The sequence below is a fragment of the Felis catus genome, chromosome F1 (genome assembly GCF_018350175.1).
Source record: "Felis catus isolate Fca126 chromosome F1, F.catus_Fca126_mat1.0, whole genome shotgun sequence".
Taxonomy (NCBI): Eukaryota; Metazoa; Chordata; class Mammalia; order Carnivora; family Felidae; genus Felis; species Felis catus.
Window position 1 is genome coordinate 7,773,540 of NC_058384.1, and position 20,027 is coordinate 7,793,566.

At 40.9% G+C, this 20,027-nt stretch overlaps 1 protein-coding gene and 1 non-coding gene across 4 annotated transcripts in view; both read right to left on the reverse strand.

The window, feature by feature from the left end:
• The window catches only part of EXO1 (exonuclease 1), a 37,723-nt gene extending 34,049 nt beyond the window's left edge, over nt 1-3,674 (reverse strand). For all 3 annotated transcript variants that reach the window (XM_019821530.3, XM_045048769.1, XM_019821527.3), the window contains exons 1-3: nt 3,516-3,674; nt 2,716-3,152; nt 683-856 (exon numbers count right to left, since the gene is read on the reverse strand). In XM_019821530.3, the coding sequence (XP_019677089.3) occupies nt 683-843 (161 nt within the window). In that variant the 5' untranslated portion in view covers nt 844-856; nt 2,716-3,152; nt 3,516-3,674. The remainder of the gene's footprint in view (nt 1-682; nt 857-2,715; nt 3,153-3,515) is intronic.
• Nucleotides 3,675-18,339: 14,665 nt separating this feature from the next.
• On the reverse strand, nt 18,340-18,529 carry LOC111558465. The gene has a single exon (XR_002739373.1). It is a non-coding gene; the product is annotated as a U2 spliceosomal RNA (small nuclear RNA).
• Nucleotides 18,530-20,027: the final 1,498 nt, after the last annotated feature.

A 20,027-nucleotide genomic window follows, 5' to 3' on the forward strand; every position in this document is an offset into this window, starting at 1 on the left:
CCTAACGGGCTATGTGACAGCTGATGAGTTACTGACATTCTCATCTTCAGATTAAAAGGCTTTGACATCCCTTCCAGTTCTGATATTTTGTGGTTCCAAATCTTGCCCTTTTTCCATTTTTTTTTTTTTTTGCTTTGAAAAATTTCAAATCTACTGAAAAGTTGAAAGAATAGTACAATAAATACCTGATCCCTTCAACCATACCATTATCATACCCAAGAAATTTAACAGCAACAAAATATCATCTCACATACAGTCTGTACTAAAGTTTGTCCAACTGTCTCAACAGCTCTTATAACCAGTGTGTTCTGGTGAAGATTTAACAACCGGTTTGGTGAGAGGAGGTGCCTATTCCGTAGCATCTGTCCATTTCCCTGACATGAATGTATTACAACGGTGGATAAACTACCAATGCGGGGTCACGGAATGCTGAACTGGGAGAAGACGGTGGTGCACTGTGAACTTGGATGAGTTGGCTGCAGCACAGCATTGCTACATCCTACCCTGCAACGGTCCAGGATCCAAACAAGGATCAGGTATTGCATTTAGTGCTCTATTCTGGCAAAGCAATTAACTGGACAAAAAGAGCTACATCACAACTTCCCTCATTTATAAACAAAAGGATATTTAATATAAGTCTCAGTCTTAACTGGCAAAGAGTTAATACAAGGTGCAGACTTACTTATCAGTAGGTTCACCTTTGGCTAGTTTTTCAGCACAAGCAATAGCTCCTTTGTGAAGCCAGCAATATGTATCCACAGCTACTACCTGTCCTTTATACTTCCTCACGTGGATTGGTTCAGAAGCTTCTTTGATAAATTGCAGCAATCCTTGTATCCCCATTGTGCCAAGTTAACTGCATGATACGAGGGGAGAAAGGGAAAACAGCAATATTTAAAGCAAAACATATTTATCCAAAAGGTTTAGAAAAATAAGAAGAGATCAGAAATTGATATAGCGACTGTTATTGCTTATTTGAGAATCACCTCTTTAATACTCAATTGGGCTCCTCCCTGCCAACAATTTCCATAATCTAGAATACTTTCGCTAATTGCTAACACTAACTCTAATGTCACTTGATAGTTCCTTAACATTTATTCTTTCCAAAGTGCTTTCTCACTTGGAATCATCATGTATGTTTCAAGCTGTTAACACACTACTAGGCACACAGAAAGTGCTAAAAGAGCATGAGTCTCTCTCTCTCTCTCTCCAAAAAGGCATTGCTAAAAGCCACAAAACCGTGCATGCTAAGGCGTCACACTGCCTCTACACAAGCATGTTAAGAGCCAGCATGCACATCAGCGTAGGAGTGGAAACTCCAATCAGAAGGAAAGTAGACATTTCAACTGAGAAAATAAACAGAATTACAGAAGTAAATTGGTACATTTTTAGGACTTAAATTCACTGCCATCAGAATGTCTTATTCCAAGCAACCAACATTCTGTTAATAAGCAGCAATGGTGCCCAGCGACAACTCCATCAGACTCTCTGACAGTTACTCCAAAGAAATGTGAAAGTGTGCTTGCACAGTACTGACGAGGGAGTGTGGGGCAAGCTGAGGGCTAAGTACAGGCTATTAGCACCCGCCCCACCCCCGCCAGGTGGAATATGTGTGATATTCCTCAGACCTCCTGGCTACCCGAGAACAAAGGAAAGGGGTGTAAGTGCTTGCCATGGTGATGTGGGAAACTAAGGCAAATGAAAAATTAAATCCCCTTACTGCTTACAGACCACTGACAAGTCCTTGAAACAGTAAAGGAGCTCAGCTGCCTTGATGATGACAAACGGTAATCTTAGCTTAACATTATCCCAACCTGGAGGACACGGTCAGTTTGCTTTAGCATAAAAATTCCTTGGGAAACATCCTTCATCTCAACTCCCCCAAGATATATGCTGGCAATCATACTCCAAGCTTATGACCTCCCCTGACATGCATCTGAAGGGTCCCAGGTTTTACTAATCCCAGGTATTACTGCAGTAATTAATGGCATTTTCCTAACAGCAGCTCAAGGTCCTGGTAACCTTGCTTCCAAAATTCCTTAGAGACCTACCCTATCCTTAACCCTCTCCCAACCTGAGGGGATATAATCAGTTACCCCCAAAGTTACCCCAGTGCAGCTCTTCCTGCCCATGGGTCCTGTCCCTGTGCTTCAATAAAATCATCTTTTTGTACCAAAGACTTCTTCAAGAATTCTTTCTTGGGGGGCGCCTGGGTGGCGCAGTCGGTTGGGCGTCCAACTTCAGCCAGGTCACGATCTCGCAGTCCGTGAGTTCGAGCCCCGCATCGGGCTCTGGGCTGATGGCTCAGAGCCTGGAGCCTGTTTCCGATTCTGTGTCTCCCTCTCTCTCTGCCCCTCCCCCGTTCATGCTCTGTCTCTCTCTGTCCCAAAAATAAATAAACGTTGAAAAAAAAAATTAAAAAAAAAAAAGAATTCTTTCTTGGCCATCAGCTCTGGACCACCACACCATCACCCAGGAACTTCACCAGTACTGTACTGTATCGAAAAAAATCTGTTTGTCGTGGACCCTCACAGTTCAATCCCCTGTTGTTCAAGGGTCAGCCGGCCTACCCACCCCCCCCACTCCCACTCCTCATGATAAAAATTGAAAGCAAGGAGGCTGAACAGCTGCCTGGTGTTTCCCAACATCAACCTCTCCCACCAAACTACGTTTGGAAGGAAAGGAAGAAAGCCCAGGGTGGCAAGTCAGCCTCACCTTGATGCTGTATCAAAACTCGGATGCTCTAGTTCAGCAGCGCATTCACCAGCTGCGGAGCCAGGTGGGGGGATCCGACGTTTAAATCCAGGTAATCTGGCTGCAGGTGCTCCTCAAGCCGCAGTTTGAGAAAAACAATCAGCCTCCCACCTCTCAGACAATGCCTCTAAAAAGAGTTTTCTTCCGCTTTGAGGAAAACTGACGAAACACACATTCTGTGAAGCTGATGTCTCTTCTAAGCTGGGTAAATACGCTCGCATAAACGTTTCCTCTGGAGCGTGGTGGGAATGGCCGGGGGCCGCTGCGCAGGCATCATCTCAGGGCGCCCGCCAGCGGCACGCCAGCTACAACACCGGCGACCTCGCCGCCCCACTCCTGTTCACAGGCTGTGCACAAGCGGCCCGCAAGCCCATTCCAGAGAACACGCTTCCTTTCGCCTGCACGACATCAAGAAGACAGTTCACTTTCCACATTTAAACGCCGGGGGAGACTGCTAGGTCGGCGGCAGCCCTGCAGGAGTCCCGCACGCAGGAGCCTGCGCCCGCGGACCCTCCCTGCCCTCCCGAAGGGCAGCCCCAGGCCGGCCCGCACCGCGATATGCACTCGGGACTCTGCGGCCGGGCCGGGAAGACCTCGCCGGACCCATCCCCCCCCGTGCTGGAAGACAGGAGTCCCGACAGGACGCCACCCAGGGCCCACGCGTAGCCCGTTCCGCTCCCTCTCCGGGCAGGGCTCTCCCCGTCCGCCCCAAGGGAGCCGTGAAGGGGCTCCGAAACCCACCCCCGACGCGCCCAGCTCACCCTGGGCCAGCTCGCCCGAGGGAGGCGGCTCGGAACACAGAGGGCCGGGTGGCAGCCGGGCACCAAAGACTTTTCAATTTGCGCGGGAGAGCCCGAGGCCCCGCCCCAGCGGAAGTGACGCCAGAACGCCCCTCCGCGACGCCGGCGCCGCTTCTCTTGGCCTCCACTTCCGGGACGTGAGCCTCGCTCCTCGTGGAAGCGATGGCGGCCCCGACCCTGAGACCCCGCGACCCCGCGACTCCGCGACCCCGGCCGCCGCCTCCCGCCTGCATACTGTGCTGCCTTCCGATGGCGCGGGTGGAGCTGGAGCAGCTGACCCACGGGAAACAGTCCCCGGAAGTTGGTAATTTTCACTCGTCGGCGCTGCTGGGAGTTGTAGTTCTCTGCTGATTGCGGCCTCAGGTCGGGTCGGCTAAGGTTTAAAGAGCGCCATCGCGTGTTTGTGTGGAGTTTTTTTAAACCTGAAAAAGATCCTGCTGCAAAATTAGTCTCCCTTAATTTCTGTGGTGTGCTGTAAATTCCGAGGCTCTTCAGAGACAGATGCGCGGTGGGCTCCAGGGAAACAAGATGCCTCTCGAATTTTTTGGACCCTTCCTGTAGACTTTGGGGGGGGGGGGGAGAGCGATTAGTAAACAATGTCACTAGGAAGTGACAAAAGAGTTGCTTCTTGACCACACTCACCCCAGACTGCTATGAGCCCTCCTCTCTACTGGGTCCCTTCCTCGGCCCATAAAGACTTGAACAAAACACTAACACAGTTTCTAACAGTTCAAGGCCACATCCCTAGGATTTACTGCTGGTTCCAGCCCACATCTGATTACTATCAGTAGAAGCCTAACTTCTACAAGGGTGGTTAACAGTCCCAGGTGACTCACTTACTCTCCCGTCCTGGGTGTTGTCATTTTTCACCTCCCGGACTCTACTGAGCCCTCGTTCACCTCTCCCTGTTCCCTCACTCTGTCTTCATTTTATTTTTTTTAAGTGTGTTTGTTTGTTTGTTTATTTATTTAAAGTGCAAGCAGGGGAGGGGCAGAGTGAGAGGGAGAGAGAGAATACTAAGCCGACTCCGAGCTGTCAGCACACATTACCACGTGGGCCTCTCACCAACTGTAAGATCATGACCTGAGCAGATATCAAAAGTCCCTTGGTTAACTGACTGAGCCACCTGGGCGACCCCCTCATTCTCTCTTTAAAACAGCCCTCCCCTTGCACCACCTCAACACAAATCAAAGTTAAAAGCTGGACTGTATCCTGCTGCAATAGCATGATGCTGATTAAAACTGTCCTTACCACTTTATCTGGTGTCCAGCTTTGTTCATCTTTGACCTAAGTCGGGGGCGGGAGGGAACCTTTATTGCCAAATGATCATGGAAATGAGCCTTATGGTTTGCAGAACTTAAAGACAGTTTGGACTCTGGTAATCACTTGGGTGAGGCTTTCTATCCTCATAACACTCTAGACCTTGTATCTGTCCTCTTAGAGCTACTGTGGTAAAAAATTGGGAAAGAACCTTAGACCAGATCACGAAGTGTGTTCTGGACCCAGGGATGGGGAGGAATGATAATTCCTACTCAATTTAAAGAGCTGATGGGAGAGAATTAAGCACGCTTAACAAAATGCTCCCCATTTGATGAGCTTCTCTACATGGTTCCCTCCTTCTTTTAAGGTCTTTCCACGATCAATTTAACATCAATCATGCCAACATTCTCCCTTAGAAACTGCTGAAACGGTGCCACTTTTGGGCTATGTGCTCAGGGCTGCTTCCTTCCCTGGTCTGGTCTTTAGAGCTGAGGCTAGGAGAGGAGGTCAGAAAAGTTAGCTTTCCTGTGCTTCCAACAGCGATGGGTAGACTTCATCCTGGACCAGCGTGGAGCTGACTGTAGGGGAAGCTGGGGGTCAGTTCCAAACTGCAATAGGGTAGAGCGGAACTTAAGGGTGGGTGGGGTGTGTTTGTAGAGAAACGTGCTAACAGTCACTGGACTATCGAGTTGTAGTAAGTGCTTCATACATCAGATCCAGCCAAGAATATGCCACATGTGGGTCCCTTCCTGACACCCAAGCATCAGAAAGGTGCCCATTCCAGCCACGCTGAATCCATCATGAAGCGAACATAGAAGATGGCTGCACTGTAAACAGCTCATACCTTTACTGCTAATTTGACTCCTTAGTGTCAGACTGGATTCTTGGCTGCAGCATTTGAATTGGCCACAGCATGTGAAGGCTGAAACTAAAAAAGAAAACATGAGTTTGAAAATGATTTCATCGAACAGGATGTTTTTAACTTTTTGAAGGGATAAAACCATTTGAATCAATCCATGTGGTAATGTGCCCGAGGTGTGCCTGTCATCCTAGTGGTAGCGGAACACAAAGAAACGGTCTCTGTCCTCAAGCAACTTAGGATCTAGTTATGCAGACAAAACATGTATTCATGAAAAAGTTGAGGAACAAACCATGATGGTGTGTTATTAAAATCTGCAGTGAATGGTACAGCCCATAAGTTCTCAGCTGAAGACTCTGCTGAATGCCACCGGCCTTCTGAAATTTTCCCTGACGTGCACCCAGACACCCTGTGATGGCCACTTTGCCCCGATGCTTTTCATACTCTCTATTTTATGGACTCTGCCCCTAGATTTAGCAAGTAATAATAATACAGACCCAGTGAAATTTGAATTTCAAACAAACATAGGAGACATTTTTAGTTATGTCTACTGCGATATTTGGGACATAGACTAGAAAATCCATATTTATCTGAAATTCAGATTTAACTTGGTATTCTGTATTTTTATCTGGAAACCTAATTTTCGTATGCCTGGTGTTTTGCACTGGTATTGATTTAAAAAAATGTCTGAATTTATGGACTAATAAATGAATGTCCTAGCTACAGCACTATGCATTCTAGAATTTCTGGGAAGCTCTGATTTTTAACCTTTTTTTTCCTTTCTTTTCTTTCTTTCTTTCTTTCTTTCTTTCTTTCTTTCTTTCTTTCTTCCCCCTTTTTTTTCTTTAAGTAGGGTCCATGTCCAACATGGGGTTGAACTCATGACCCTGAGATCAAGAGTCACATGCTCTACCAACTAAGCCAGGCAGAGCCCCTGCAGCTCTGATTTTTAATTTGTTGAAAGGTCATGCATTCTGATTTTTATTTTAGAAAATACTACCTCTGTTGTTACGGAGCACTGTTTTCTAAAATGAGGAACAGGGGTGATTGTTAGGGGCCCCTCTGGGATGCCCCCCCTACCTTTGCCTGGTTTAAGGTAGGCTTGCTACAGCCACAGCAGACTGGCACCCCCACCCCCACCACTCATAGAAAAGTGAGCACTTTCCAGGAAAAGATGTGGGAACAGGGGTTCTTTTTGTTGGCAGCACAGGAGGCTTTTTCTCAGCACCAAATTTCCGTCCAAGCCATGGAGACACGGAACTGAAAATGACCTGAGGTGCTGGGAAAGTCAGCATCCTTTGTCATAGAGTTGTGGGGACCGCATTTTCATTTCGGTCCTCTGTTGAACTCAATATGAATGTATGAAAAGGGATGCTTAGAGTGTAAGGGTGAAGACGATGGTGGTGATTGTGGTAAAGACATGGGACACAGTGCTCCTCTCTCTGGTCATTAACAGCTCTAGTTTTTTGACTGATGGGCTGGTTTTTAAGTGTTCATTTTGGTAGCTCAACTCGATTGATTTTTACTTACATTTCTTTGTTTTTACATTTTTTAATGATTTCAAGTGAATGACATGCTTTCCTTGTATTTTTAGTTGCTTCTATTATGGCAAGTGACACTTATAATTTGAAATAAATTTAAGTTGAAAATGAGTCAATTTAAAGAAGACGTAGTAAGTAAATAATAGGACAGGTGTTTCTCTCTCGTGGCAAATATGAGTAAGTGGAGTTTCCCAAACAGTCATTTATTTCTCCCAGCCTCAGAATAACCCTTTTGCCATTGTCCCATTTCTCAGCTCCCCTTATGGTAAAATGTCTTGACAGGATTGTCTGGGGTGGGGGGATAAAAAAAAGAATTGTCTGTTCTTGCTTTTTCAAATTCTTCCATTCACTATTGTGTATTGTTTTTAATTCATGTATAAATATGTACAGAAAGGTGCACAAATGCTAAGCCAGTTATCCCAAGATGAACATAACATATTACCCTCACTCAGCCCTCCCTGAAGACCCTTGTTCCCCCTTTCCACTTGCAAATATCTCTTTTCCTCTCAAAGTTAACTATGATCTGTCTTCTAACTGCATACATTAGTTTTGTCTTCTTTGTAAAGTTTATGGAACTGGAATCATGTAGTTTTTATTCTTTAACACTTGGCCTCTTTACCTAACATCATGACACTCATCCATATTGTTGAGAGAACCTATATTCTTTCTTTTTCATTTTTATGTGTAATTCAGTTATATATATATATATATATATATATATATATATATATACACAATTAATTCATTCTGTCATTGATAAGATATCTAAGTTGTTTCTAGGTTTGGGCTATTAATAATGCTCCTATGAACATTCTTGTGACTTGGTGTGTGACTTCAATTCCCACTAGTCTTGCACTTGCTCACTCTATTTCAGCCCCACAAGGGTCCTTACCATTCCTTGAACAACTACTACCTTTGCTCTTGCTTATTTTATTTATCTATCTATGTATCTATCTATCTGTCATCATCTATCTATCTTTCATTTGAGTGTAGTTGACACACAACATAGTAATTCAATTGCTTACTTTATTTTAGCTACAGTAGAATCCTTGCCATTCCTTAAACATTCCAGGTACATGCCCACCTCTAGGTCTTTGGCCTTCCTCCTAGAATGCTCTTCCTCTAGATATTCTCATGACTTACTCCATCACTTTTCTTAGGCCTTTGCTGATAGACTTCCTCTCAGTAAGCATTCTCTAACCATGCTACCTACATTAAAATTAAATTCCTGTCCCTACCTTGGGACACTCAGTTTTTTCCCCCTGATTTATTTTTCTCCATGTTACTTATTATAGTTTGACATATTTGTGCATTTTAGTTGTTTATTGACTGTCTTCCACCCCACTATAATGAAATCTTTACAGGGGTAGAGATTTTTTTTTTCTTCTATGACACGGCTTGACATGTAGACTCCCAGTAAATACCAGTTGAATAAATGAGAGAGTAAATATTAAAATTAACTACCAGCCAGAATCTAAAGTAGTCACTGACATTTTTAGAACTTTGAATAATATAGCTATTTTCAAAGCTGTTTTACAGTCAAATTGAACAATCAAAAAGTTATCAACACAAGTATTATTTGAATAATCTAGTACATAAAATGCAGAAAGAATAAATGTTGCTTCTCATTCCCTACTATGGAGAGAAAACACTTTAAATGGCCTTTCTATGTAACACATTTACACAAAATGACAAGTCCAAAAAATAATATCCCCAAATGTGCATTTTAGAGAAGCTGGCATAGGTATTTGGCAAAGCTCTCTTTTAGGGATTGAAACATTAGAATAAACATTATCTGTCTATCTGTCTGTCTAAATAAAAGGTTTTTTTTTTTAATCTTTTTTTTTAATGCTTATTTATTTTTGAGACAGAGAGAGACAGAGCATGAACAGGGGAGGGGCAGAGAGAGAGGGAGACAGAATCTGAAGCAGGCTCCAGGCTCTCAGCTGTCAGCACAGAGCCCGACGCGGGCTCGAACTCATCAACTGATGAGATCATGACCTGAGCCGAAGTCAGACGCTCAACCGACTGAGCCACCCAGCTGCCCCTAAATAAAAGTTTTACTATGAGAATATCGAATTATAACAGATAGGAAGCACCTAGTATCCTTCAAGTTTGTTGTATGTTTTACCTGCTTATCTTGTTTAAACACTCATGACAATACTGTGAGGTTGGTAAATTTATGATCCCCATTTTACAAATGAAACGACCGAACTCCAAAGGGATCTGAACCCCATGTAGCTTAACTCTGGAGCCTGTGCTTTGACCCACTACCTTTGGATGGCCATTATAGATGCTTACCCACGCACATAGATATTGTTACATTTTCAAAGTTATTATTTTAATTTTTTTAGTTGTTTTGGGAATAAGAAAGGAAAAGAACAACCTTTATTTAGAATCTACCATGTTTTGTACGTTACCTCATTGAATCCTCAAAATGGCTCTGGAAGATGACTATTATTGCCCCATTTACAGAAGAGAAAACTGAAGCACAGAGAAGCAGATAAGCTTATCCTAATCCTAAAGCTATTATTGTGTGATGTGACTCAAATGTGGTTCAAACCTAGGTCTCCAAAAACCCATACTCCTCACCATGACTTACAGGGAGGAAAACGGGTGTTACCCACTAAACAGTGGAGCCCCGGGACAGGGGGAGTGACACACAGTTCCAGCTGGGAACAGGCTGTAATGGGGCCGTGGAATCAGGAAGACAGAAGACACAATCTCAGCTGAGAATTTCTGGGTCAACAGATGCCTTTTCCTGACCCAGGCCCTCGGGGTTTCCTTGCCACGTGAGTGCTAGGAGAGTAGGTGGAGTGGGGCCCTGTGATCACAGCCAAGCTAACTCTTCATTCTGGGAGGAGGACTTTAGTAAGTCACACATACTGGGTCCGGTGGTTCAGACTGAGGAAACTCCTCTTCCTGCCATTGGAGCGGCAATCACACCTCCAATGATCCTCACTGTTACCATGACTTCTTCATGGCCCAAGGTTACTCACTCATCTCAACACTTCAACTCTTCGGTTTTGTTTTGAAAACAAAATGAGAAAAAAAAAAAGTTCAGAGAATGCTATCCCCTTTCCTGGTGAGCTTGGGATCAGTCATTCCATAGGCACAGAATAGATATGGCTTTTTTGACTTCAGTGGGAAGGTGTGAGTTGCAGTAGGATGTCAGAATAACAGTTCCAAGGTGGTAAGCTGATGGGGAACACTCATTCACCACATAGCTGGAAGGGACACTTGTATTGAAAAACTCAGTGAAATACAACCTGGAACAAGAAGCAGACGTGAATACATCAACGGAGTGAGAAAACAACCAGAAACAGCCTGCTGAGTGAGGAGAAATACAAGATGGAGAGGCTGAGCTTGAACAAAGGAGTCACATTGATTATGAGACAGAGTGGTCCTTGTGTTTAGAGAGCCAGATTCTGCATGAAGCAGCTGCTGTCAGAATGAAAGAATAATGAATTCCTGTCCATTTATTGGTCTTTCAGCCTCCAGGGCACTTACTCAGCCAGCAGTTCTATTTTCAGAAGCAGAGGATAAACACATGCTTTAATCTCACCATTTAAAGTCTAATAAATATTTTTGCCAAACATCTGTGACCAATTTTGCCATTGTTCTTTTGTATATCTATAGGCATATCTATATCTAGCTGCCTTCTGTTATCCTTTACATACTGCCTCACTTGGTTAAGAGCTTAAGGTCTGTACATGCATTACTCAGATTCACATCTGGACTATACCACCTGTTAGCTATTAATTAGCTGACTTGGGAAAAATTTCCTTGTCTCCTTATTTTTCAGTTTCTCTGTAACTGCAATGGATAATAGATCTAGGTTAACTGGTTCACAGGATTTTGGATATTAAGTGAGATGATTTGCGTAAAGCAAATATAATGTCTCGATATTGGTTAAGTGAAAAAAAAAAAAGGCCCACAATATTTAATGGTGTGTGGTGATCTATAGTGTGCTGAGAACCTTCACACACAATTCTTATTTGGTTTTCACAATGACTTAGTGAGACAGTCCAGGTTTGTCCTTTTCATAAAAAGGTAGGAGGTTTCTAGCTCCATTCAGGGGCTCACATAATACCACAGAGCAAATGGTAGATTCAGAATATTTTATCTAACAAGACATTTTTGGGATACCTGGGTGGCTTGGTCAGTTAACAGTCTCGCTTTGGCTCAGGTGATCATCTCATGGCTCATGAGTTCAAGCCCCACATTGGGCTCTGTGCTGACAGCTCAGAGCCTGGAGCCTGCTTCAGATTCTGTGTCTCCCTCTCTTTGTATCTTTCCCTCTCTCTCGCTATTGCTCTCTCTCTCTCAAAAAGACATTTTAATCCTTAGATTAATGGCTTTTCCACACTTTTATGTTACTTCCCCTTAAAATGAAATTGTTGTTCTTTTTGTAGCTGATTTGGCCAACTTCATTCATAACAGGAGGAGCCTAGGTCTCCTCCTGCCAGAACTCATCCTGAACTTCCGGATTCCCTCAAGAACTACTCAGAGGACCTGAATTGGTTAAATAAAAATTGTGCCTGTGCATATTGTCGCCCATTTCTGGAAATATGCAGGGGCTTAAAGGAATACTTAGTTATGTAAGGGAAGGAAATTGAAATTTACTGAGCAGAAGTTTTTTAGTTGCAAATGACAGAAGCCCAACTTAGATTAGCTCTTGTAAAAAGGGAACGTATTCCCTCTGTTTTGAGTTGAATTGTGTCCCCCTCAAAAAAGATATGTTGAAGCTCTAACCCCCATTACTTCAGAATGTGACCTTATTTGGAGATAGGATTATTACGGAGGTAATTGAGTTATCATGAGGTCGTTAGGGTGGGACAGAATCCAATGTGACATGTCTTCATGGAAAGGGGAATTTGGATACAGAGATGTGCACAGAGGGAAGACAATGTAAGAGACACAGGAAAAGGTTTACCATCTACAAACCCAGGAGAGAGACCTGGAACACAGCCTTCCCTCACAGCCCTCAGAAGGAACCAACCTGCCAACACTTTGATCTTGGACTTCTAGCCTCCAGACCTGTGAGTTAATACATTTCTTCTATTGTTTAAGCCACTTGATCCGTGTACTTTTTTATAGCAGCCCTAGCAAGGCAATACAGCCTCTTATATCTGAAAAGTGCAGGAGTAGCTTAAGGATTTAGGTAGGGGTGGATCATCAACTATCGAGGCTTGGTTCAAGAATTGTGTCATAGTGAATCCACCCCATTCCACTGTGAGTCTGTGTCCATTAGGCATAGACTTAGGTTTTCTGCATCAAAATTCCTGTAAGCAGTGTGGAATCTATAAATAGTTTTGACATTTCTGGCATTTCTGGGTTTGCATAACCCAGATACAGTACCCCGTTCTCCATACCATTTTATCTTTATACACCTGTCTTCAATAGCTCTTCAAATGATATAATTACTTTTTCTGAAACTTTGAATTTTCAGTTATATCTGTAACTGATACTGGTGAAATGTGGCTAGTAGCTTTCTAGAAATTATCAGAACTCCCTAGAAATCCCTTTTGAGTTTCAAACTGTAATGATACAAAGAACCTTATGTTTGAAAAGGACACTGACTTTATCCATCAAAATTTCTCAGGTTGAGTGACCTTTTGATAGTGAACCTGAGTGGACTGCAGACCATTTATTGCCTCTGTTTTACTCTGCACATCACATCTCCTCTAAATGATCTGGCTGTGGCAGTGGGAAGCCTAATGCACCACAAGTCCTGCTCATCCCTTTTTTTTACACTGTATATTTTGTAAAGATCTGGCTCCTAAAAAGTAGCAACTGCAGAAATGCTCCTGGCAATCACTTTGTCATCCTTGGGTAGTATTTCTGCTTAGACCAGATGTCACGTCCTTCTTCCTCAGATTATCTGTTCATGACAAGTCAAGATGTCCTTGTGCTTCTTAAATTATTTTGTATTTTCTAATTATAATAGAAACACATACATTTGTATTGTATATTTTGTAGTGACCTTAGGTAAATACAGAAATGTATGGAGAAGAAAACAAAAATTCCCAGGAAGACTATAATATTCAGAGAGAACTGTTAACATTTAATGTATTTTCTGGCACCGTATATATGTATATATGTACATAATCTCATGTTTTTCTCATACATTATTATCTCATGAGCATTTTACTGTGCAGTAATAATTTTGAACACATCGTATTATATATTTCTTCCTTATAAATGAATCATAATAATTTAACTCTTTACCTATTGTTGGATAGTTAGCTTGTTTTTATCTTTTCTTATAAATGGTGGACATAATTATATCTTTATCCTCTTATCCCATGACCTCCTTGGAATCAATTCCTTGAAGAGGAATTGCAGAACTTGATTATCTTTATCCTTAATGTCCTTGATGTGTACAGACTGCCTTTCCACAAACGATTAGCAATTTAAACCACCAACTCATTATGAGTGCTTCTCCTCTTCCAATGTTCCCCCAGTGATATAGGACATTCTCATTAAGAAACATTTTGACTGTGGGCTAGCTGAAAGATGTTGCCACACACTTCCTTTACTTCTTTGGTTACTAAGAAGTTGAGCATTGTTTCTTGTATGGTTTTTCCTTATTTGCGTTTATTTTCTATGTTCATTCGTTGTGTCCTCTGCTTATTTTTTTTTTTTTACTAGTTTTCAAGTTTTCTTTTTTCTTTCTATTCTTTCTCTTTTAATATTGGACCTTAGAGAGAGAGTTGAGTTAGTGATACTCCTCTTTTCATGGACATTGCTCCCTTTCATCCTGATTCCTGATTCCCATCTTACTACTGCCTCTCCCCACACCCAATGGAAGCTTCCTAGTATACGCATTCATGTGTGTTGTAAAGTAGATACTATTAGAAGCATATATTTTAGATTGATATAAATGAAATGGTATTGCATATTACATTTACGTCTGCTTCTCAGTTTCACTTACAGCAATTTTAAAGATCATCTATGTTGCTCCGTGTGTATCTGGTACTTCTAACGGCTGCAAAGCACTACATGGTGGGTGAATATGTGCATATTCAACAGGAGTGGAATTGCTAGGTGATACCTAATGTGACTATTGAGCCAGTGCTCTTTAGAAGGCTAGTCCAGTCTAAATTCCCACCAGCTGTGCATGAAAATTCCTAAATCCCTACATTCTTCCCATACTTACTGGTCACTCTAACAGATGAGAGTAATAAGGTATTATTTTACTTTGCTTTTCTTTGGTTGCTAATGAATTTGAGCATCTCGATTTGGGTTTTCTCTTGTGTATGTTGCCTAATCATAGAACTTCTGCAGTTTTTAAAATATTTTCTGATGTATTTGTTTTTTTTCTTTTTTGTAGATTTCCAAGTCTCTTGTATGTTTTGCTCTACTTGTACATCATATTTGTTAGAAGTGTTTCATCCAGTTCATTTTACTTTTAATTTTGTCATGCTATTTTATACATTTCTATTTTAAATTAGTAGGTAGTCACTTCTACTAATGGTATTATGTGATTTTGTCCAATGCGTTTATGACATTTGCCAAAGTGAATTATGTTTTCTTTTGCACTAGCAACCTATCTGTTTTACTGCTTTCCCCAAACGCAGTCTTCCCAGTATGCCAGCCAGTTGTTTCAAAAAGTGTGTTATCACTTTCGATCCACTAGGGGCCGACACTTCCCTGAAAGAAACTGATGTGCCTGCCTAAAACTCATCCTTTCCTCTCTGAAAGGGAGGAAAGTAGCTAAAAATAAGTAATTCCCATTTAAATTAAATGACTGGAAACTATGTGGAAAGATCTAAATAAAATGAAAAGGCTACCGAATTACATCAAAAGAATTCCAAGGTTTTTTTAGTGAAAAAAATAAAAGCAAAAATACAAGTAGAGCAGTTAAATGTTTAAAAAATTAACTAAAAACCTTTTAGTTTTAAAGGTTTTTTTAAATGTTTATTTTTGAGAGGGAGGGAGAACGAGTGGGGGAGGGGCAAAGAGAGAGAGACAGAGAGAGAGAGAGAATACCAAGCAGGCTTTGAGCTGCTAGCAGAGTCTGATGTAGAGCTTGAACTTACGAACCGTGAGATCATGACCTGAGCTGAAACCAAGAGTTGGATGCTTAACCGACTGAGCACCCCAGGTGCCCCAAGAAAGTTTTAGTTTTTAAATAAAAATAAAAATGGTTCAACCTCTATTCAAAATCTACATAAAACATTAGTAAATAAGAGATAGGTAAGGAGAAACAGCAGTAATGACTTTTTCTACTTTTCTACCCTTCTTTGCTCTGAAAAGGCAGGGAGCTCTCCTGGCTTCATATTTTGTAGCTTCTACACAACCAAGTCAAAAGCCGTTCTCAAGCTAAAAAAAAAAAAAAAAAAAAAAATCGGTGTTTTAATTCCAATGAGGCAATCTGTACAAAAGTTCCATGCTGACCTTAAAGCAATCCTTGAAAAATGCTTCCTCTCTGAGTCCCATTAAAATTCTTAAAATCATGCTTATGACACAAAAGTAGACAACTCCACAGAGGAAGGAAAGGAGGGAGAGAAAGACGGGAATGAAGAAGGCAGAAGAGAAAGGATAACCAATTACCAAGGCTGCAATTCTTTTATCTAGGAAGATACAAAAGGACAGCTGAAGACAGTTCTTTACACATACAGAGCTGCTTCTGTTTAGTCCTGGAAGAAAGGATCAAGATCCAATCATGGCCCACATGAAAAACAACATGAAAATAAAGTGCTATTATTCTTTTAAATATTAAAAAAATTTTTTAACGTTTATTTATTTTTGAGAGACAGACAGAGCATGAGGGGGAGAGGGAGACACAGAATCCAAAGCAGGCTCCATCTCCAAGCTGTCAGCACAGAGCCCGGCATGGGGCTCGAACTCACAGATTGAGAGATCATGACCTGAGCTGAAGTCGGTTCCTTAACCGACTGAGCCACCTGGGCACCCCTAAAATTTTTTTAATGTTTATTTTTGAGACACACACACACACACACACACACACACACAGCATACAAGTGGAGGAGGGTCAGACAGAGAGGGAGACACAGAATCTGAAGCAGGCTTCAGGCCCTGAGCTGTCAGCACAGAGCCCGACACGTGGCTCGAACCTGTGAACCATGAGATCATGACCTGTGCCGAAGTCGGACTCTCAACCGACTGAGACACCCAGGTACCCCTAAGGCACTATTATTATACAAAGATGCATATGTCAGGTTGGACCTTGGTTTCTGGGGTGTCCCTTCCTAAGGGCGGCGGCTATCTCCTATCAAATATGACAGCCCATGCTATAAGAAGCAATTTGCATGTGAATTCAATCAAAGTGACAGTCCATGATCTAAGAAGCGATTTGTATGTGAATTCAAACCAGTGCATGAAAGTTTTATATTTGTATGTAAGACAAGATAAAATTTTAAGGATCAACTAAAGCACATCTTAAACATGACAATTTACATTATAAAACACTTTCGAATTAATGTCTATTCTGTTTACTTTCAGTTTAGTACTTACAAAAGCAGGATGTACAACTGTAAGAACACATTTACAAGTACTAAGAAAGCCACGAATTAGTTCATAAAGTTTATTTTTTTAACTCTTAATTGATAAGGGTCATTTTGTATGTGTAACTAATAAGCAGAAAATTATTTTCTCTGAAAGCACACTATCCTTCTGTCTCCACCCCCACCCTCTGGTCTCCCAGTTTCACTCTCCAGAGGTGGAAAAAACTATCGTTTTATTGCCAGTTTCTTCCTATCTGATTCATGTGACTTTTCTTTCTTTCCTTTTTTTTTTTTTTTTTTTTTTTTGCAGAAATGGTAGCATGGTTATAGGGATTGCTACATACCTTGCTTTATTTTTTTTTCAAGTTTATCTACTTTGAAAGAGAGAGTGTGAGTGGGGGAGGGGTAGAGAGAGAGAGAGAGTCTCAAGCAGGCTCCACACTGTCAGCCTGGAGACTGATGAGGGGCTTGAACCCATAAACCTTGAGATCATGACCTGAGCCGAAAGTAAGAGTCAGCTGCTTAATCTAGTGAGCCAGACTGTTCTTGTTATTTGCAAGCCTTTTCGTCAACAGCAGGCCACTAGCAGTTATGTTTTGGGGAAGTCAACAATTATACATGGATTTTCAACTGCATGAGTTGTTGGCACCCCTAAGCTCTGTGTTGTTCAAGGGCCAACTGTAGTTTGGCTTTCATTTCAGGTCAGTTAGAACAGGATGAGGTATGTCTTATTCTTTTTAGTGGTTACAAAGTATTCCACCGGTTGAACATACCAGAGTTGATTTCTCTAGTCTCCCATTGAAACACGTATAGGTTGTTTTCAGGCACTGACTATCACCACAATAATTAAGTGATTTTCTGTGTACCTGTATTTCTTTTGTGAGAATATAATTTAGGAATAGAAATTTGGAAGAGGAATTGATGGATCAAAAGTTATGAGCATATTGTGTGTGAATAGTGCTGAAATTGTCCTTCAGAGGGATGTAGCAATTTATATTAACACCACACTCTCTCCAAGATTGCTTTTTGTCAATTTTTTTTGGTCTTTTCCAATATATTGGGTGAAAAAAAGACTCTTATTGTGATTTTAACTTTCATTTCTCCTAATATGGGTAAAACTTCAACATCTTCCTATATTACTTGAAAACTTTTTTAATGTTTATTTATATTTGTGTGTGAGAGAGACAGAGAGAGTGTGCACATGCCTGGGGGAGGGGCAGAGAGAGAGGGAGATACAGAATCTGAAGCAGGTTCCAGGCTCTGAGCTGTCAGCACAGAGCCTTATGCAGGGCTTGAACTCACGAACCATGAGACTGTGACAGGAGCCAAAGTTGGGGACACTCAACTGACTGACCCACCCAGGCACCCCTCACATCTTCCTATTTTAAAACCATTTGTATTTTTGGTGAATTGATTATGTTTTTTGCCCATTTTCCCATTTTTCCATATAGTTGTAAGGCATTTTTTTTAACGATTTGTAGATATTTGTGAATATGGAAATTAGCCCTTTGTTTTTATATGTTGAAAATAATTTCCCTGAGTTTATTAGCATAAATTTAACATTTTTATGTAGCAAAACTATCGATTTTTTTCTTATATGGCTTTTGTGTGTTTTATCAGTCTTTATTTTATTTTATTTTTTTATTCCCCTGAGGGGGTACACCATTACTGGAGGTACTGCAATTCCAGATTGATGCGTGGAGTGGACAGAGCAAGCTCCTATTCCATTTCCTGCTCCAAAAATCCGTTTGATATACTGCCCTTGGATAGAGGACATACCAGAGATTAAACTGATAAGAACAAATAGTATGCTTGATCTTAGCTAAAAGGCTGAGAAGCCACATCATGTCAGGGTTTAAAAGGTCCCCAAGTCTGAGACTGAGAATTTTAAAAAATTCTTCCATATTTCCTTCCAGTATTTTCATTATCTCATTTTTCCCTTTAGTATACTTAATCCGGCTAAAATTTGTTTTGATGTAATCCAGAGTATTTTTTTCCTAGATGCTTGGCTCCCCAAAACTCTCTGACTAATTTATTGACAATTCATCTTTACCATTGATTTGAAGTGTTCATGTCTCAAAACTGTCCCCATAAGTATCTATATATTTCTTGACTCTTATGTTGAGTGATCTGTATATTTCTTTATGTGCATGTAGTAGACTATTTGATTACTATTGCATTTTAATAGGTTTCAAAATCAAGACAAGAATGCCCACTGCCATCACCTGTATTCAACATCATACTGAAAGTCCAAGCCAGAGCAATAAGGCAAGAAAAGGAAAGGCATTCAAATAGGAAAGGAAGAAGTAAAATTGTCTCTATTTTCAGAAGACATGATCTTATACATGGAAAGTACTAAAGATTCCACACACACACACACACACACACACACACACACACACACACAGAAAAAAAAAAAACTTTTAGTACTAATAAACAAATTCAGCAAAGTTACAGAACACAAATCAACATAGAAGTCAGTTGCATTTATGCACACCAACAATAAGCTATCCCAAAAGGAAATTGCAAATACAATCCCATTTACAATAGCATCAAAAAGAATAACATACTTAGGAATAAACTTAACCAAGGAGGTGAGTGACTTATACACTAGGAAGTATAAAACACTGATGAAAAACCCAAATGAATAAACAAACAAAAAGCAAAACCAAACCTACAAATACAGAGAACAAACTGATGGTTGCTAAAGGGGAGGAGGGATTGGCAAAATGGGTGAAGGAGAGTGGGAGATAAAGGCTTCCACTTATGGAAGGAATAAGTCATGAGAATAAAAGGCACAGCATAAGTGCCTTCTATACTTAATGATACTGTAATAGTGATGTATTGAGACATATGGTTGCTATACTTGTGGTGAACAGGGCATAATATATAAGCTTTTTGAATCATTAAGTTGTACATCTGAAACTAAAGTAACATTGTGTGTCAATTATACTAAAAAAAATAGAAAGAAAAAAGTATAAAACACTGATGAAAGAAATTTAAGCAGACAAATAAATGGACAGCTTTGTCATGTTCATGTATTAGAAGAATTAATAGTGTTAAAAGATCCAAAGTAACTGAAGAAATCTACAGATTCAGTGCAATTTATCAAATCCCCAAAGGTATTTTTCACAGACATAGATTAAAAACAACCCTAAAATTCATATGGAACCACAAGACTGTGAATAACCAAAATGATTTTGAGAAAAAGGAACAAAGCTGGAAGCCTCATGCTATTTATTTATTTATTTATTTATTTATTTATTTATTTTCAATTAACTGACATAGTGTAGTCTTGGCTTTAGGAGTAGATTACATACAATACCCAATGGTCATCCCA